Consider the following 20,714-nt stretch of genomic DNA (forward strand, 5'->3'; position numbering starts at 1 on the left):
TTTTATGTAGAATTCCATTTTTTTATTTTGTGGCTATTCATCAGATTTCTAAATAAATCTGAAAACAGGGACTGGAACATCTCCAAGGGAAGCAAATTCTTTATCATCCTCCACAAGTCCCTGCCAGGAGGGTGCAGCCAGGTGGGAATTGGGCTCTGCTCCCAGGGAGCAGGGACAGGATGAGAGGGAGCAGCCTCAAGCTGCTCCTGGGGAGGTCCAGATTGGACATCAGAAAGAATTTCAAGCAAGTCCATAAAAATGAACATTCCTAAGACAAAGCAACCCCCCTCAATTCCTTATTTTATGCCAATTTTTAGTGCTAAGGCTTTTATTTTTTTCTTCAGATAGAAACTTAATAAGAGCAAAATGCTAAGGACTTTCTAAATGTAATTTTATTGCATTTATCTCTCCAGTTGAAATTAATTATTCAGAGTCTTCATTAAAAAGAAGCTTTGGTAAGTGACATTTTAAACAGGCCTTCAGAAGTGATTGCAAGGGAGATGCTGATAAAGAACAGTGTCTGAAAGGAAGTGTAAAATACTTGAACATTTTCAAGTGGGATGTGAGAACTTGCAGGGCAGCTCTCTGGATAATTTGGGCAATGTAATGAGCACACACACGATGCTGCTGGCCTGGGAGCTGCCAGCCCTGCCACATCTCCCTCTTTTATCAAGTGTTTGGTGAGGTTTTAAAATGTTTGGTGCAGAGAAAAGAGATGGAAGTTGTCTTTTTTTCAGAAATAAAAATGTGGGGTTTTTTCCCTTTTGACTGGAAGTGCCCTAAATCCTGATTCTCCAGAGAACAACAGGAAAGCACCAGAAGCCCCCATTTCTTTCTTTCTTTCTGAATTCTGAGCTCCATGTGCCCACGGGGAGCTCTGGCAGAGCCTGCCCTTGCCTGGGATGAGCCCAAATCTCCCAGAGCCTGCCCAGCTCTGCAGCCATGGGGTCCCTGAGGAATCCCAGCAGCACAGGCAGTCCCTGGCAGGGGGAGGCAGGGCATTGCAGCCTGGGGCTTTTGGAGCCAAAAAATCTGGGGTCAAGCATTTTGTTGGTGCCAAAATTGGGATCCATTCATCCTCAGCTCCATGACAGGGCCTTATCTTTCCTTGATGATGGATAATTTGGCACTTGAGGCTTACACAGACACGAGAATGTTCAAGTGTGTGTTCTGCTGCAGCTGAAGGAAGTGCACTTGCTATCACCAAAATTGGCTTAATTTGTGTTTCAGTAATTAGCCAGGGGAAAATAAATGACCCTCAGTCACGTTTGGGATGTTGGAGCAGTGACAACAAGAACAAGCTGTTTACTGTGGGGAGAGCAAAGGGGAACTAAACCAACATTTCTCAGCCTCAGTCCTCCCTGAGCACAGCAGGAACAGTTTAAGTCTGAAATCCACACCTGGGAATATTGAGTGTGGTGTGGCAGTAATGTGAATAATCCCTGCAAACAGCTCAGGTGCCCAGCTGCATGTGGAGACAGTTGTTTGTTCCATATTTCCTTTTGTACTCCAGTGTCAATTTAGCCTGTCTCGAGTTTTCCTTCTCCATTGTCATCAGGAGTGATAAGAGAAGCTTTTTCTGGTTTCTCACACATGAAATGATTTTGGTGTTTGGATTTAGGCTTTTTAATGTGTGAAATCCACGCAAGAAGTAGTTTAGTTTTGTTTTTATTTGGTTACAGTCTGGTCCTGTTTGCTCTGATGCTTCTTGTGCTGCTCATCTCCCCACCCTGGAGGACAACACATGCCCTTTAACCATGCTCATTGTCCACTTTTGCAATAAATCCTTTCAAATTCTCTTTTCCTAAGAATTATCCTACTGAAACTGATGCATTACCTTGTAAATTGGCCACAGTACCTCTGCAACCACTCAGATTCTCCCAGAAAGAATTTGGTGGAGCTGTGATTTACACACATCCCCCTGTGTGTCCTGAATTGATGAATTCCTTCTTGCTTCCCCAGGGGTCGTGGACTTTTATATAATTCCATAGGAGCCATCCATCCTCTGGGAAAATCAGAGTGCTCGAGGTGGTGCCGGTGTCAGCCTCGATGGATTGCCGGCGTCAGCGGTGCCGGGAGAGGGATGAGGCCCGGACCCTCCCTGGATTACTCAAACCAAAACCCTCTTCATGGATTATTTATAAGCTTTGCTCCTTTACATTCCTGTTCCCTCTGTGATTATTTGTTTCTGCAGTGTTGTCCCTCAGACCACGGTGATCCTCAACAACGACCGGCAGAACTCCATCGTGGCCAAGATGGTGGGGCAGGAGGAGCCTCTGAGCAGAGCAGCAGATTCCCTGGAGAACATCCTCAGCAAGTGAGTGCCATTCCCTGGAACCCTCCCTCCTTCCCTCCCTGGCCAGGACCAGTCTCAAAGGCCAGTTTTTCCCTTCCATTTAAAGGGAAAAATGAGGAATCCTTGAGGGGATTCCTCAAGGAAATCAAGGAATGGGGGAAAGATTGAACCTGGGCTTGGAAAGGTTCTCTTGCTTCCCCCTTGGTGGGAGAGAACATCCTGGAGGAGCTGGGATTATCTCTGGGTCAAGTTAAAGAAGGGTTTCCTATAGCTGTGGATTTTTACATGGATGCACAATCCCTTGAGAACAGGCCAAAATCCTGTATTTAACCAGCTGAAGGAGGAATATGCAGTCCAAGCAAAACTTGGACTATCTAAAGTGAATTTTAAACAAGCAGACCTGGGGATTCTGGGTGGAAAATGGTCGTAATTAATATATTTTTATAAATTACTGGGATATTTCTTTTGTTTTGCACATGGGGCCTAGACTTTTCCATTGAGGCAGATGTAGGAAGTTGATACCTAAGATTTTTTTATTCTTTCTGCTAGGTGTGACACAAAGGACACAGTCTTAACCTGCACAAAGGGAAATTTAGGTTGGATGTTAGGAGAAAGCATTTTACTGAAAGAGTGGTAAAGTATTGGATTCATCTGCCTGAGGAGGTGGTGGAGTCACCATCCCTGGATGTGTTTAAAAAGAGATTGGATGTGGCACTGGGTGCCATGGTTTAGTTGAGGTGGTGTTAGGGCATGGGTTGGACTTGATGATCTTTAAGGTCTCTTCCAACCTGGTGATCCTGTGTGATTTTTATTCTGCTGGATGGCTCCCAGTTCTACAGGAGCAGAGTGATTTAAAGGAGCTGATTTTATCCAACGCATTTATTTTGTCAATTAGTGCTTTTAATTCCCTCAGAACAATGTGTGGGGCCATGAGCTGGACTGAGTGACACTGGAATCTGGATATTCCATGCTCACGTTCCTTCTGAGGGGTTGTTCTCTGGAGGTGACCTGCGTTGGTCCTCACAACAATGTGCAGGGCCACAGGCTGAATTCAGTAACGCTTCAATTTGGATATTCCATGCTCACATTTATGCTGAGGGGCTGTTCTCTGGAGCTGACCTCACAAGAATGTGCAGGGCCATGAGCTGAACTCGGTAACTCTGGAATTTGGATAGTCCATGCTCACGTTCCTTCTGAGGCGCTGTTCCCTCCAGGTGACCTGTGTTGGCCCTCACAACGATGTGCAGGGCCACAAGCTGAACTGAGTAACTCTGGAATTTGGATATTCCATGCTCACATTCCTTCTCAGGGGGCATTCCCTTGAGGTGGCCTGTGTTGTCCCTCACAACGAGGTGCAGGCCCACGAGCTGAACTGACGCTGGAATTTGGATATTCCATGCTCATGTTCCTTCTGAGGCGCTGTTCCCTCCAGGTGACCTGTGTTGGCCCTCACAATGACATGCAGGGCCATAACCTGAACCGAGTGACGCTGGAATTTGGATATTCCATGCTCACATTTGTGCTGAGGGGCTGTTCCCTCCAGGTGACCTGTGTTGGCCCTCACAACGATGTGCAGGCCCACGAGCTGAACTGAGTAACTCTGGAATTTGGATATTCCATGCTCGCGTTCCTTCTGAGGGGCCGTTCCCTCCAGGTGACCTGTGTTGGCCCCCACAACGACATGCAGGCCCACGAGCTGAACTGACGCTGGAATTTGGATGTTCCATGCTCATGTTTCTTCTGAGGGCTGTTCTTTGGAGGTGACCCGTGTTCCTTGCCCACAGCGCGGTGCCGGGCCGCCGGCAGAACACCATCGTGGTGAAGGTGCCCGGGCATGACGACAGCCACAACGAGGACGGCGAGAGCGGCTCCGAGGCCAGCGACTCGGTGTCCAACAGCGGCCAGGTGGGCAGCCAGAGCATCGGCAACAACGTCACCCTCATCACCCTCAACTCCGAAGGTACGTGGCCTGCCAAGGGGAGATTTTGCCTTTTTTTTTAATGTACATTTTATGTATCCTCAGTACTCGTAGTGTGCATACTTGTAATTCCTTAGGTCTGGTAATTTAGCACAGTCCTGGTGGTGTTTAGGCCTGACGCCCTAAAGGCCTCAGAGTGAGGCCTCGTGTGAGGCTGCAGAGCCCTCAGGTGTCTTGAGAAAGCAACGATGCCTTGAGAGGCTGCCTAGGACAGAGGCTGGACAGTGTTAAAGGAATAAAGTAGGGATTTATTAAAAGGCCTTCAAAGGCTGCACCTTGGGCAATGCAAGAGCCTGGCCAGGGGGTTGGGCTGTTCTCCAGGGAACAGGGACAGGAGCAGAGGGAGCGGCCTCAGGCTGGGCCAGGGCAGGCTCAGGTCGGACATCAGCAGGAATTTCCCCATGGAAAGGGGGGTCAGGGATGGGAACTGCCCAGGGAAGGTTGCAGTGCCCATCCCTGGAGGTGTCCCAGCAATTCCTGAGGTGGCACTCGGTGCTCTGGGTGAGGGACAAGGTGGGGACTGGGCACAGCTTGGACTCTTATCCTGGAGGTTTTTTCCAGCCTCAGTGATTCCAGAATTTATATTGCTCTGTGAGCTATGCCAGGAGCAAAGCTGCCAGCACCAGGAGGATGTTTGTTGTGTAATTCCCTTTCTGCCTTGGTATGGCACAGATTTGCACAGACAAATGTGATGTTTGACCCATTGATGTGCATGTAAATTCTGAAGAAACACCTAATCCATTAATGTCTGCAGATCTGATTTCCCTCAGACCTCTGGAACACTCATCCATTCAAAATCTCTGAGATTGATGAATGCTTTGAGGATCAGATCAGTGACCCCCCTCCACCTGCCCTTGCCCTTGCACGGGATGGAATTGCTAAGTGACTTTACCTGCAGGGTGGCACAAATTCAATTATTAATAAAGGAAAAGATGGAGAATAACAGGGCTGGTGTGCAGGGAGAGGCAAAGTCACAGCAGCCCTTGGCTTTCATCAGCTGGGGCAGAATTCCAGGTGACTCTGAGGTGTGCAGAGGTAAAACCAGGATGGAGATCCCAGCCCAGGACTGAGACCAAACACCAGGTGTTCAGGACAGCTCCACTCTGTCATCCTGGCTCTGGAAAGCACAACTGAACTGTGCTTAGAGTTGAGTTTGTCTGACATTGAGCTGTGGGTATTTCCAGGATTTAGGGAATGGATTTCTGTAAAGGCACTCATTGCTCTCTGCTGGCTTTCATGTGATTGTGATCATTTAAAAATTAGTGTTATTGCCTTTCTATCCTTAAAAAATAATGATTCAGAAGCTTTGAGCCCAGTTCCAGTAATGGTGTAGAACAAGGCTGGTTTTTTGCTGACTGAGCACTGTGACTTCAATCCACGTGTTTTTTAAAATCCAGTTAATTTTGGCATGCTTGTGTTCTTACTGGGAGTTCTGGAGTGCAGCATCTTCTCACTTCAAACACAGAACCACTTTTATTTAATTGTGAACATTCTAATTAGGCTTAAAAACAATGAGCTTTGTACAGTTCAGTGTCCTGTGCAGAGCAAAGAGCACAGGAAGAGCTTTTTGAGTTTCACTGATACTCCTTTGGAGCAGGAGAGCCATTAAGTGTTATACACTAAACATGAGGAAATGTCTTTTATAGTGTTTTGTTTTATAGAGGTTTATTTTTTTGTAATGGTTTATTTTATAATGGTTGCATGGGATGGATGTAATTGGCCCAGTGTTATTTTCCTCTTCACTTTTCACACACTGCCCTTGCACCTTCAGGGTTGTAAGAGCAGAAAAAGTTTGCTCTGTTCAGTTCTTTTGAGACTCTTTTCCTGTGCTTTCCAGAGTTCTTGTGCATTTTTAAAGTTCTGAAGATTCTGAATGCTGCAGCTGGTCCTTAGTGCCCTCCTTGCACAGAACTTCATTTGTGAATCAATTCTTTGGGCCTTCATGGCTCTGAAGCCATGGGATCATGGAATGATTTGGGTGGGAAGGGACCTTAAAGCCCATCCAGTTCCAGCCCTGACACCTTCCACTGCTGCTCCCAGCCCTGTCCAGCCTGGCCTTGGGCACCTCCAGGGATGGGGCAGCCTCAGCTTCTCTGGGAAATCCATTCCAGGGCCTCCCCAGCCTCACAGGGAGGAATTCCTTCCCAATATCCCATGTAACCCTGGTGTGAAACCATTCCCTGTGTCCTGTCCCTCCTGTTTCTCATGCAGAGAGCCCCAGGCTGGAAATGTGACCGTGTATTTTTGGAGCAGATAAGGGGAGACTGGGTGTTAATTAAGGGATGACTGATGTTTTTTCCAGAGAAAACTCCTCAGTCACATCTTGTCTCCTCAACTTGGCATCTGAAGCAGTCATTTGATAATGGCAGCATTAAGCAGCACTCAGGATTTGCTTTCCAAGTGGGAATCCAGGCAGCTCTGTGTCCCAGACTTATCTGTGCACAGGATTTTCCAGCTCAGGCAGGCTCAGATCTCACCCGTGGGATGAGCACTTGGAGCTGTTTCCTGCCAAGCTCCTCAGGACAGGCACAGACAGTGAGAGGAGCTGGAGCAGGGCAGGAGTGAACCTTTTGTACCCTAAAACACAATGATGTGCTGCTGATGTGGAGACACTGATGAGGACTGGTGAAAGCCAAAGAAAATTATAAAAATGGAATTGCTTTGGGGTTTTTTTTTTCAATTATTGAGATGAACAAGTTTCTTGCAGGTGTCTGCCACAGGGATATTTGCAGTTAACGCTGGCCCATCTCCACCCAAATCTAACAAAGATATACTAAACAAGGAAAAAAGGGCAAAATCCACATTAGAAATCTGATTTTCTGATGTGAAACACATTTTCCAAGGTTTTAAAAAAGCCCTTTGAGTCCATGGGTTTTAATTCTCTGAGGTTTTTTTGGATCTTTTTTTATCTGAACTTTTAATCTGATCACATCCTTCCATGAGTCATAAAGTAAGGGAATCTCTCTTGGATTTCACCAAAACTGAGCCTTATTCCTAACAAACGAGTGATGCCTCACTGATGTTGTGCTGAGGCTGAAGAACCTGTGAGTGCAGGGGCTGTTCCCAAAATTCCTCCTGCTCCTGGATCCACAGGGAGTGAGCTGGGACTGGGTCTCCTTCAGCCTCAGCCTTTGTGGAATATTTACCTGGAGCACAAGATTCTTCTGGGTTTGCTCTGAAACAGGGCAGTGTTAGGTGGGATACTGGGAAGGAATTCCTCCCTGTGAGGCTGGGGAGGCCCTGGAATGGATTTCCCAGAGAAAACTCATAAGAAATCAGTAAATGTGATTTTCTGTGGCTGCCCCATCCCTGAAGTGTCCCAGGCCAGGTTGGGCAGGGCTTGGAGCACCCTGGGATGGTGGAAGGTGTCAGGGCTGGAATTGGACAATCTCCAGTGTCTCTTCACCCAAACTATTCCATTATTTTTCTTTGATATTCACAAGGAAATGAAACCTTTCTTTCCCCCCACTAGAACAGTCTAGTGAAAAACTCCAGCTCTGTGCCCAGGCCATGTGTGCTGTTCCTCAGGCACAATTCCCAGTGTCTGAGCTGCATTTTGTGCTGGACGAGGTTGTGCTGAATGTGACTTTAGAGCTCTTTAACCTTTCTTTTAGCACAGCTTTCAATTCCACTGCTGCATCTGGAGGTGAAGTTACAGCCTGGTTGTCCCTCCCTTCCACAGACTTGATGATTTTTAATTAATAAAGTCAGTGCTCTGGAGTCTCTGCCAATTAATCACTGCCCCTGTGAACTTCTGCTAATTGACAGGAGCTCATTAAAAGATCACAGAATCATGGAATGGTTTTGCTTGGAAGGGACCTTGAAGCTCATCTCGTTCCAACCCTCCACATGATGCTGATGTTGAATCTTCTATACATCAGCCAAAACATTATTTAATTTCTCTAGAAATGAAGGTTTATTTTTGTAAGTTAGGATTTGTTTTTTTGGGGTTTATTTTAATTTTTTAAAGATTAATTCATCTTTCTGCCTCTCTGCACCTACCAGTCTTTTGCTGCCACTGCCAACTTTGCACCCAGCCTTGAGAGTAAAATAAACACAACTTCTTGGAGTGATGGAACATGTTAATTCCAGTATTTCTGTGGGCAGGTGTTTCCTTTTGTTTTCCCTAGTTTAAAGGAATGACTGACAGCTCCTGGGGCTAGAGCAGAGCCTGGCTTTGCTTTCAAGCTCATGTCAGACCAGGGGAGCCTATCCCAATGGAAAAATGGAACAGCTCAGTGTCTGTCACTTCCCTGGGTGGGAGAGCACGGCCAGAGCAGCCCCTGTCTGGTTTTTGTTCTCTTGACAGGGCTTTTTTTTTGCTGCTGACCCCACACTGGCTCCTCCTGTTCCCAGAGAATTCCTTGTTTGCGTGGCAGCACGTCCCAAACAGGGATGGATGGTCAGCTGTGCTGGGAGATAAAAGAAATGCAGCAAAAAAGAGTCAAAACCAGCACTGGAAAGCAAACTGGGTTCAGTAGAATGGAGATAAAGGCAAATTTTGTGATGTTGAAAAAAGGGGAACAATGGAGAGGAACTAGAAATTGGTGTGGGGGGAAATGGGGCTGTGAGTGCAGAGAGGGACTCTGATAAAGCTGGCAGGGCTTTCTGCACTGGGAGGAGAAATGAGCAGAGGTGATCTGATACTTGGTGTAAAAAAGGGCAGCAGGGTCCTCAGGAAAATTCACAGGATCAGGGAATGGTTGGAAGGGAGCTCTGGGGATCACCCAGTCCCAGGCAGGGACACATCCAGGTGGGTTTGGGATGTGGCCAGAGGAGGACACCCCACATTGTCCCTGGGCAGCTGTGCCAGGGCTCTGCCTCCCTCCAGGGAATGGAGTTCTTCCTCAGCTAATTAATTAGAGAAAGAAAACTAGGGCAAAATGAGAAGGTGTGTGAAGAGCTGAGCTCCAGGTGAGTGTGTGCAGTTGTGCTTCACTGAGCTGAAGGGAAGGGTGTTCTTTGAGTGTTCTCTTCCTCCCCAGCTGACACTGGCTGAGTTTTTGGACACCTTTAAGGAGCAGCAGCAGCAGCAGGGTATGGCTGTGCAGTGCTGGGGGGTGCAGTCTGCCTTTTACATGCATGCACTAAATAACCTATTCCACCCAGATATCACCTCTAAAGCCTGATAATGCACCTCAAGAGCCATTCCACATGCATTAAAGGATGTTTCAGTGCTGGGAGCTTCCAATGATCCAGATTTAGTCAATACTGTTTATGTATTTAATTGCTCAGAGGGAATTTCCACCCAATTCCCAATCTCTTTTCTCCTGCCTTATCCCTTCTCCTCCACCTCACACCACAGCTCAGGGTGTTTGTGCCTCACTCAGAACTGGCCCTGGATTTCCTTTTTCCAGCAGATTTTTGGGTGCCAGTTCTGTGTTTGCTCCCTGCAAAGTGCCGGATGTGTTGGCAGCCTGGCAGGAATGATTTTGATCTAAAATAAGGAATAATTCAGCTTTTGTGCCCTCACAGAGCTGCAGTGGATTCATGGTTAACTTCAGTCATGCTTAATGCAAAATGGTTATAAAATAAATTCCCTTTCTGTTTGAAAGGAGGAGGAAAATGCAAGAGATAATTTAGTGGGGGGATTGTGGTCATAGGTCAGAATAACAAGATAATGTCTTTTTTTCCAGGCTGGGAGCAATAAAAGAACAGTTGCATGTGGTAAAAACAGTATGTTCTGGACTCTGTGCCAGCAGAAAAAAGAGAGGATTTTGCAAATTGAACAAAATCTTTGGTTCATGTAGGTTAACAACGTTTGTTAAAAAAGTCTGCAGGCAAAAGGTGTTCCATAAGGAATAAAAATTCCTATATCCAACAGCAATCCTGTGAGCTGTAAGGCAGCAAGGCTGTGATAGGCTGGAGGATAATTTATTCAGGCTTCCTAGAATTTCTTTGAAAAACATACACATTGATCCAGAGATGTTTTTCCTTCGCCAGATCTGCCCAAATTTTTCTAACCCAGTCCATTTATCTTGAGGAACAGCCTGTTGTTTTCCCTGATAATGGTAACCAGACTTGTGGTGAGGCCAGACACAGTGGCATGCAAAACAAGGCACAACTCATCCAAACCACTTTATTTTTCAGATGGCACCTGGTACTGGGAGCAGAAAGCAGCCAGTGTGACCTATCCTGGCTCAGGATAAAAAAAGAAAGGATCAAATTAAGGCAAAAAAATACAAACAATTTGCAAGTGTATAAAAATATATTCAGGACAGGGCATGAAGTTCTGATTTCAGCAGGAAAAAAATTTGAGGGATGAGTTGCTACATATGTCAATAATAAATAGTTTTCCTTGCAAGTTACTGAATATAAGGAAGAAATTCTTCCCTGTGAGGAGGCCCAGGGTGCCCAGAGCAGCTGTGGCTGCCCCTGCATCCCTGGCAGTGCCCAAGGCCGGGCTGGACAGGGCTGGGAGCAGCCTGGGACAGTGGAAAGTGTTCCTGCCCATGGCAGGGGTGGAGGAGATGAATTCTGAGGTCCCTTCCAGCCCAAGCCATTCCCTGGTTGTGTGGCTGTGCTCGTGCTGATAATCTGCTGCTCTCAGTGATAAATCAGCATTGCACAACCCAACGTTTGCCTCATCCTGTCGTTACTCAGCCTGCGAACTTGGCCCTGACATGTGGGGTGACTCAACCCAAAGGTCGTGCTGGAAAAGCAGCTTGGAGTGTTTGGAGTTGCTTTTATGTTCTATTTTATTGAGTTCTTCTGGCTTGTAGTCTGATAAAGCCCAGGGCAGGATTTGGATATCCAGATGCTGCTTGCTGTGGGTGCTGCTCGGTGTGAAAAGGAAACGCTGTTTGACCTGAGCTCTGTCACCTCCTTTGGGGACTGGCAGGGTTATGGAAACCAGGAACTGGTTTATTGTGTTTATTTTTGTCTACATACAAAACTCTGCTGTAAGATCACTTAATGAAAGAAAAGTCATTAATGGAATTGTAGCTGAATGCTGTTCACAATAAATTACTGGAAAGCTCTCTGTGGAAGGGCTGAGTGACCCCTCAGTCAGCAAACCTTGTTTTACTCCACAGTTGAGCAAACATGGAAATCAAACCCAAATGGTCCATGTCAGTGGACACTGAAATATTGCTGGAGTGTTTCCTACCCTGCTCCAATTAGCAGTGTGAGGAATTCTGGAGGTTTGGTTTATGTCTGCAATAGGAGTCTCATCTTTGACTGTGTGTTCCATCCTCCACTTGAGGTAGGGTTGGTCCTGAGCTCTGTTCCAGTTTCTGGTTAGTCTTGAATCCATCAACTTTTGGCATTGTCTGCACAGGTCAATTGAAGTGAGGGCCTAATATTCCTTTGAATTCAAATTATTTATTTAATTAAATCCCTCATGTTCCTTTTTTTCCCCCTGACAAACTGGGAAAGAAATAAAAAAGCTTCTTAATATATTGAGTGTGTGTGTAGGTAGGTATAGCTGTGGCACTGATGGTCTTATATTTGAATAAGAGGGGAGATGATTAGTGATTGAATAATTATCCTTCTGCTGGGCCTGTTCCTTGGGAAACTATTATTTAGAAAATAATATAGCCAGTAAATATGAGGAAAAACCCAAATTATATTTAGGATCTCTGGTTACATCCTAAATTATTGTAATTGCTTGATGTACTCCTTTTAAATGATTAAACAGGTTAGCGTTCACTATTGATTATAATTTCCTAAATCTATAATCTTGCTTAATTTTGCTTTAATCTCATGGGTTTGGGGTTGGGGAAAAATAAGGTTTAAAGCTGTTGATTGCTTGAAATTTGCTGTGCTTTGAGAATATCCCAGAGCTGCAGTAACCTTCGTTTTTATGGGATGAGAGCACTGGGCCTGGTTTCTCAATAAAAGAGATCTCTGAGAGTGAGCTGGACACCTGGGCTGGCCTCACCAGTTGCTGTGTGGGTCAGAACATGAACAACAGTAACTTCTGGTCACTGCTGGGTGAATTTGGGTTTCTTTCTCTCAGTGGCCGCCATCAGGATCCCGCTGTGCTCAGCTGGGAAAGCCCACGGACAGCAGGAGGCAAACTGGGGCAGAGGATGCAAACTTAGCAATCTTGGCTCTGTCCTGAGCCTGCCTCCTGCTCACCCTTGCCCCATGTGTGTTTCAGAGGATTACCCAGCCTGTCTCAGCCTTTGCCCCATGTGTGTTTCAGAGGATCACCCCAGCCTGTCCCCATGTGTGTTTCAGAGGATCACCCCAGCCTTTGCCCCATGTGTGTTTCAGAGGATCACCCAGCCTGTCCCCATGTGTGTTTCTGAGGATCACCCCAGCCTGTCCCCATGTGTGTTTCTGAGGATCACCCAGCCTGTCCCCATGTGTGTTTCAGAGGATCACCCCAGCCTGTCTCCATGTGTGTTTCAGAGGATCACCCAGCCTGTCTCCATGTGTTTCAGAGGATCACCCCAGCCTGTGTCCATGTGTGTTTCAGAGGATTACCCCAACGGGACGTGGCTGGGTGACGAGAACAACCCCGAGATGCGCGTGCGCTGCCCCATCACGCCCGCAGACATGCTGCACATCAGCACCAACTGCCGCACGGCCGAGAAGATGGCGCTGACCCTGCTGGATTACCTCTTCCACAGGGAGATCCAGGCCATCTCCAACCTCTCGGGCCAGGGCAAGCACGGCAAGAAGCAGCTGGATCCTCTCATGATCTACGGGATTCGCTGTGAGTGAAACCGGGGAGTTTGGTGTGTTGGTAAGGCAGACGTGGAGGGGTTAAATGAGATTTTAAGGGTGTGTTTGATGTGTGGTGAGATGTTCTGGTGGCTTTTGTTTATGAAGAAGGTTTAGGGGTTTTAGGAAGAAATCCTAAAGGGCTGGTTTACTTCAGCTGGTGGGTATTCACCAGAAATTCCTCAGTCTTTTATTCTGAATTCTGACATCTGTGCAACCGTCAGCTGTGAGTATAGTAAATATTGCAGAAATAATTAGTAACACAAATTTCAGTACTGTTCAAGTGCTCAGACCAGCATGGTCTTGAACTGTAGTTTTTGACTTCCCATTTATGTCTCTTTTTTCAAAAGACTTGCTGAGATTGTGATGGGAAAAGTTGGCAACCTCAGAATCATAAAATCTGGGTTCACAGCAGGAATGGCAGGACGCTGTTGGATTTCTGTCTGCTCCATGTGCACCAGTCTTTGGATTATTTAAGCTGTTATGGAGCTGTGGACTGATATTATTTGTGTTAAAGGCACGATATTTGTTAATTTAAAAGGAATCAAATGTGGTTTCATGTAGAACAAAGGCACAGCCACTGGTTTGAAATGAAAAGGGGAATCTGGACGTGAGCATCGTGTTCTGCTGTGGTGACTGCTAGTGAATACATTGAGGACAGCCAAGTCTGTTCCCTCTGCTTTATTTCCAAGAAATTAGCATAACCAGGGTTTTGGGAGAAGTTTCTTCTGCCAGGTGGTGGTTGAGCACTGCAGTCAGGGAATGGGCACGGCCCTGAGGCTGCCAGAGCTCCAGGAGTGTTTGGACACCGTTCCCAAGGACAGGCTGGGATTGTTGGGCTGTCTGGGCAGGCCCAGGAGTGATCCTTGAACTGGATTCTAATAAACCTGGAGCTCTTCTTGTTACCAGATACTTGATAGCCACATTTTGTGTAGTCATCAGTGGATCTGGAGTGGGAATAATTTGTCCTCTTGGCGAGTTTTGTGTGGAATTGGCAATTTGAAACTCCAGGTAAGGCTTAGGAAGAGGTCAGCAAGGGATTATTTGGGATGGTGTTTGGAGAAGTGGCTGTGGGATAGTTACAGGGAAGGGAATGTGAATGGTGTTTGGTGATGGCAGGAAACATGTTCCTCTTATCTGCTGCTGTTTTCAGTGGTTTTCAGGCCATTTTTGGGGAAGTTGAAAACCAAATCTAACCCACTCAGGTGGCTGCATTAGGGCAATTTTTGCTTCATTATTTACCTGAAGCAGAAGACTTTGGGCTTCTTTTACAAACATATTAAATATGTATTTTTAAGAGAGAAGGCAATTCAAATTAATGCTGATCTCCAAAGCCTTCTTGTCTGCTGATCTCATCAGTGTCAACGATGTTGCTATTAAAACATAGATTTTTGTTAAAAGCTTTTAGAAACACTAAGAAATGGATCTTGCACCAGTGTTAAAGCGATTCCCAGGCAGTTCTTTTCCCATCCCTCAAATCTGAGAGCACAAATCACATGGGTCAGTTTGTAACTGGTTGTGGAGGAAGATGTTTGCCAATGTGAGCATGGGGAAGGAATGTGTCCATGTGACCAAGAGCTCAAGCTGGGGATTATGTCATTTCTGTGAGGCATTCTGACCATGAAAATACTGGATTATGGAAGTGATCCCTGCAGCTGGAGAAGGTCTGGAATGGCACAGATGTGAGAGCAGCGGATCATGAGCAGCAATCCGTGTCTGACTTTGGTGATATGAGCATGGTTTGGGATCCAGGTATCTGAAACAACTTCACTCCTTCCTGCTGTTGGCTGCTGTGTTGTTTTCTTTGGGAGCCAGGCCATAAAAAACTAGGGATTTCTGGAAAAAATAGACCCTGTGTGGATCTGGCCAGAGAAGTCTGGTTTGGGCAATGAAATGTTGATCTGCTACCAGCAAGGACAAAGAATCCTGTGGCAACCAGCAAAGAAAACACAGGAGAACTTGATGGAGCAGCAAATGTAACAGTGAGAACAGTGGTCCAGGAATGATGATTTCACTTAATAACCTCATGTGTTATCACTGGCAGTAATTAAGTGGGAGTGGAGCTGGATTCAGAGCCTGGTGAGGAACGTGGAGCACTCAGCTCTCAAGGATGGGATTGTGCCCACGCTCAGAGCTTGTGTGTGCCGTGATTCCATCCCTGCCTGGGCAGAGCCCTGCCATCCCAAATCCCCTTTCCCTGTCCACACACATCTGCTTTTCATCCCTGAGGTGTTCTCCCAGAAAATCGCCCCAAACCCGAGTGTCCCTGGTGTGGGAACCCCCTCAGGGCTGCTCCCCACAGTGGGATTTGCTTCTGCTCTCAGCCAATGATGCTTTGATGACTTAATTCAACCAGAAATGAAAAATCCAATGTCATCAGCCTGGCCTGTGCCAGTGACAGCCAGAGGAGCCCAAGGAAATAGAAAGGATTTTGTTTTTCCTTTCGTTTCAAGTTTCTTGCAGTTTGTCAGTGCAAAGATATTCCATCTTTTTTTTTTTTCTATAAGAAAAACACCAAGCAAATCTGTATTTAATAAGAAAGTATTTTGTGTAATATGCAGAAAGTATAGAAAATGAAGAGCTGTGTGTTTATTAAAAATTCTTGATGCTCTGCACTGGGTTTACCACAAGAGGAGAGGAAAGTTTATCTTTGGAAGTCTAAATTTTCACTTGTGGTAGGAATTTGCTTGTGGGGTGGCAGTGGTACTGAGGAGAGCTTTTGGGCAAGAAACCAGAATGATTTAAACACAATCTATGTCATGAAATAGCTCATTACCTCAGCCCTGCTAAAAATGGAGACTTTTGCTGGTGAAATACAATCCAAGAACATCCTCAGTTGTAATTTTCTTTGCCTAACAGAAAATACAGGTTTAGGTCTTTGGAGATTTTACAGCAATTTCCACGAGCAAGTTGGAAAAAACAGATCCCCAAATTCAGAATTTTGCAGTTATAAGAAATGGTGTAATAGAAAAGATGATTTTCCATGGCATGCTGGAAAAAATGGAGAGGGGATTTCTGAAGCTCAGAAAAGAAAATTTATCAGTCATTCTTATTCTTCAAAATAATCAAAGCAACTAAATGAAAACTAAATAAGATTAGTTACTTATAATATATATACACATATACACATATGTTATATATTATTGTGTGTAACTTTGTGTATTATTTCTGTGCAAGCCCCTTGCTCTGCCCATGGGTTTTTGCAGATTTTCACCAATCATTTTCCCACTTATTTGTCAGTTCTGGTTAATTATTCCACGAGGATGGAAGATCAGAACCTGCACATTTAATGCAGAATTTCTGGCTGGGTGGAGGAAGGAGATCCAAACTCATGAATTGCATTAGGGGGAACCTGTGCCCTTGTGTTATTGGACCCCACAATTCTTATTTGGGCTCCAGACAACATCTGTTGCTCAGGGGATGATTTATGCACATGGAAATAATTCTCTTGTTAGGGACAGGATTGTTGCTGAGAAAAAAAAACAACTCAAAAGCTTCAATCCCCCACCTAAACCCTCCAGTGCTCACAAAGGGGAGGAAACTGTGCTGAAAAATTTGGGTGAATTTTCCCATCTGCTTCCACTCTCATAGAGTGAATTTTCCCATTTCCCTTTAATTTCATCCAGAATGCATCCCTGTCTTTTAAATACCATAAAACAAAGTGTTAGCTGAGAATACCCAATGATAAAATCTGATTTTTAACTCTGAATGATGCATTTTCTGCTTCAAATGCCAAATAACTTCACTTTTTAAGCCATAAAAACACAGCACAGAAAGAAATCCCTCATCAAAGCGTGCTGCTCCTGCTCTATAAAACATTTCTTGCAGTAGGGATGGGAGCACTTCTCCTACTGCAGGAGTTGAAAGAGATGTTAATACACTCTGAAAGGACTTGTGTCCTCAGCAGAGGCCAAATGGAATTAAACACTGGCTCTGCTTCCCAAAAATCCACACACCAGCTCTGGAGCTGCAGCCCACACACGGCTGCTTAATAGGAACCACATTTGGCTGTGGAATTGATGGCAGTGGGATGAGTTTATGTATGGAGAGAGAAAGAGAAATAGGAATAGGAATAGAAATAGAAATAGGAATAGGAATAGAATAGAAATAGGAATATTGCTGCCCACAGCCCAGGCAGGTTGGGCTGCTTGGAGCTGCCTCTGGTGGTGTGGAAAACGTGTGGGGAGCTCAGCGCTGCTGCTCCAGCTTTCATGGGGAGCCTGAGCTTAATAACAGCAGGATAAACACAAATAGATCACATTTCTGTCCTTCTTGGGGATTATCCTGCTTGCAAATCCTGGAGGAAGGGCAGGAAGTTCTCATGGATGAGCTGAGCTCAGATGTTTCTCACCAGAGGATGTTTTGTGGGACAGTCCAGGCTGGTGCTGTTTTTTGAGATGTTTATCATGGAACCCTGGAGTGGTTTGGGCTGTGTGCAGCCATTCTTTATAGTTGTATTTTATATTTATGTATTTATATTTGTATGTTCAGATTTATATGTGTATTTATAGTTATATGTGTATTTATAGTTGTATATGTATTATAGTTATATGTGTATTTATATTTATAGTTATATTTTAAAGATCCAGGGCCACCCTCTGCCATGGCAGGGACACTTCCCACTGTCCCAGGCTGCTCCAAGCCTTGTCCAGCCTGGCCTTGGACACTTCCAGGGATGCAGGGGATTCTCTGGGAATCCATTCCAGGGCCTCTTCACCCGTCCCAGGGGATGATTCCTTCCCAAAATCCCACCTAACCTGTCCCTGGGAGTGGGAGGCCATCCCTTGTGTCCTGCCCCTCCAGAACCCTGGAAATAATTTCTCTCCAGCTTCTGTCTCCTTAGGTGCTCTAAACAAACATTGCAATTACTGAGGACATGCTCTATAAATACAGAATATCATCAATGTTTTCTATTCTTTCACTTTCCCACCTCTAAAAGCCCTTTTTATTACTGCATTTTTATTAACTCTACCAATTTTTCCTCTTTTTCTTCTTTCCTTCCTAATATTTGGATGCTTTTTTGGCATATTTTGCCTTCCTTTCATATCCTGTTTATAATTTTGAGCTACTCGTGTCTCCTTTCTGAATATCCCACAATATTCAGAGTATGGCTGGCTGTCAGAGTATTGAATAACATCCCATGGATTGAAAGTGTCACACCAACATGCCACAGTCCTGAACATCAGCACTTGGAGAGGTGCATCCAAACCTTGGATTCCATCTGGAGACTGCTGGAGAGCCTGAGGAAAAATGATCCAAGCTGGCATTTTGTCCTGTGTCTTTACCATTTCATCAGCAGCACAAAGTGGGGATTTCTGGCATTGGGATGTTGGTAATTGTTGCTCCAGTCCCTCCCCAGCTCCCTCAGGATTCAGCCATGGATGCTCTGGGGGTTTGGGGCAGTGGCAGAGCTCATCCCAGCAATTTCCTGAGCATCCCTGAGCTGCTGGCCCCAGCCCAGGGTTCCTCAGGCTATAGGATAAGAACTCCTCTTGCCAGCCCTGGGAGCCTGAACAGGAGTCCTGTGGTTTGTGTCTGCTGGATGAGCTAATCCTGTGGTCCCTGGAAATCCTTTTTGCCAACATTTTCTTCTCCCAGTGTTAAATACCACGGGCTGCAGTTCTTGGGAAATATGGAGTGACTGCAGGCTGTCCTGGGGTGTTATCACAGCACCCTGGAACTGTTTGCTTTGGAAGGCACTGGATGGAGTCTGTCCTTCAGGACACCCTGCCCTGCTCCAGGTGCTCAGTGGGACACTCCTGCTCCTCAGCACGCCTCAGGGGGAGGGCAGGTTCCCTTTGGGGTGGAAGGGTTGGATTTGCCCAGTTCTGCAGCCGTGTGCCCATGGCAGACCGGGGCAATGGTGCAGGTCCTGCTGAGCTCGGTGCTGTCACAGCCTGGGCTCGGAGCCTTGCCAGGGGCTCTGCTCCCCCTGCAGCTGGGCTGGCCCTCTTGGGAAGGTGGTGTCACCTGCTGGGGACAAAACCAGAGAGGCTGCAGAGCTGGGGAGCTCTGTCCTCCTCAGGAGCCAAGTCTGAGAGTTCAGCACATCTTTAAAAAGCAAGAAGTGAAAGAAATCCTTTCTGTTGGGCTTTTCTCCTGTCTGAAGAGCTTTAATTCCTGTTGGCCTCGTGCTGCTGCTGCCCTCACACGCTGTGTCCCTCAGAGCTGCACGAGCCTGGCTCCAGCTCCACAGAGCTGCTGCTTTGTGAATCAATTAAATGCTGCCACATGCAGGGCACTGATAACCTCGTTTGAGGCCAGGCAAGAAGATAATGGGAGAACCCATTGAGTTTATCTCAGCCCCACAGTTCTCATCCATGGCATCAGTGCTGGCCTTGCTTCCAGCTGGAACTCGCTGCTGCCTGCAGTTTGCTTCTTTCCTGGGCACTTCTCTTGATTTCAATTATTTTCCTGGCCAGGCCCTGTTAATAAACTGAAAAAAAAAAAAAAAGGCAGCAATTTTGGGGAAAGAAAATAAATTGTGTGTTTTCTGTCTCCTCCTCACACTCCTCTTGTTGTCCTTGTGTTAGACAAGCGAGGAATTCAATTTTCCATTCTTGGCAAAGCCGTGGTGGGGCTGTCAGTCCCCACTGCTGTAACTCCACTGTGTGTGATGTGCTGTCAGGCACTGGTGAGTGCTGGGCTCTCCAGAAACCAGAAAATGAATGTATGAGGTCACTTGGACCATCTGTTTGCACACTCCTTCCATCCCTCAGTGCTTCTCCCTTTTGGCCAGGCTTGGTTGGAGTACGTGCTGGAGTGAGCAGGTCTGCACTGCTGCACAGGCAGGAGCACAGTGCTGAGCTGGGCACACAAAAACAGCTTTCCCAGGGCTCTTGCAGGGCTGGGGAAACAGGAAAAGGGCAGCTTTGAAGATGGTCTCATTGAGAAGCTTTCTGCTGCAGCTGTTGTCTTTTCTTTTCAAAATAGGAGACAAAATAGGAATAAATGTAGGATTTTTTTTTTTAATGATGGAAAAAACTAGAAGCAATTGCCATTTGTCCAGTGTCATCACTCTGGTGTAACTTGGGTCCTGGAGCAAGGCTGGAGTAGAGAACAGTTTTCTCTTTTCAAATTATAAACCCTCTGTTTGGTCCAGAATAATTTTCTTATAGGGGTTGATTGATTAATTTATAATAATTGGACTCAGGTTATTAAACAACTGTGGATGTTCTGTCACCATCAGGAAAGGGATTGAAGGATCCCTCTGGGAATTCTGTAACGTGTGGAATTCCAAGAACATCACAAATATTCTGTTCCTGCAGGGATTAGTTAATTATGCAGAGATTAATTAATTCTGCAGGGATTAATTAATTCATTCACCCCAGCCTCTCCCTGCTCCTGCAGCTCCCGAATCTTTCAGAGCACTCTCTGTGTCCTGTGGGGAGTTGGGATGGAGCAAACAGATAAAAATCCATCTTTTCCTGCCACACTGGGAATTTGACACCCCACTAGATGGCAATATTTGAATGCTGATGGCTCCTTCCATAAATCAGAATAAACCAGGTTCTGTTTGCTGTAAAATAGGTAAAAATAGCCTGGTTGCTCTTCCAGAGAGGTGCTGAGGTGTGGCTGAGTGGAGGAGCTCTCCTGCTCTGGAACAGGATCCCTTGGTGGAATTTGGAGACTCTAGATCCCAATTAACATTAATTTTTCCGTTTTTAAAACTTCTGGTGGGGTTCTTTTAATTCGAAAAACAAAGGCATTTAAAATAACTTAAATTTTCATGTCTCCTCTGAATCTGTGGCTTGTTAAAGATGAATT

General features: G+C 45.8%; 1 protein-coding gene across 1 annotated transcript in view; it reads left to right on the forward strand.

Moving 5' to 3' along the window:
- Positions 1-20,714, forward strand: part of BANP (BTG3 associated nuclear protein) — a 112,834-nt gene that overhangs the window by 24,866 nt on the left and 67,254 nt on the right. The window contains exons 5-7 of the mRNA XM_036390682.2: positions 2,195-2,317; positions 4,081-4,256; positions 12,700-12,939. Of these exons, the coding sequence (XP_036246575.1) occupies positions 2,195-2,317; positions 4,081-4,256; positions 12,700-12,939 (539 nt within the window). The remainder of the gene's footprint in view (positions 1-2,194; positions 2,318-4,080; positions 4,257-12,699; positions 12,940-20,714) is intronic.

The sequence above is a fragment of the Molothrus ater genome, chromosome 12 (assembly GCF_012460135.2).
Source record: "Molothrus ater isolate BHLD 08-10-18 breed brown headed cowbird chromosome 12, BPBGC_Mater_1.1, whole genome shotgun sequence".
Classification (NCBI taxonomy): domain Eukaryota; kingdom Metazoa; phylum Chordata; class Aves; order Passeriformes; family Icteridae; genus Molothrus; species Molothrus ater.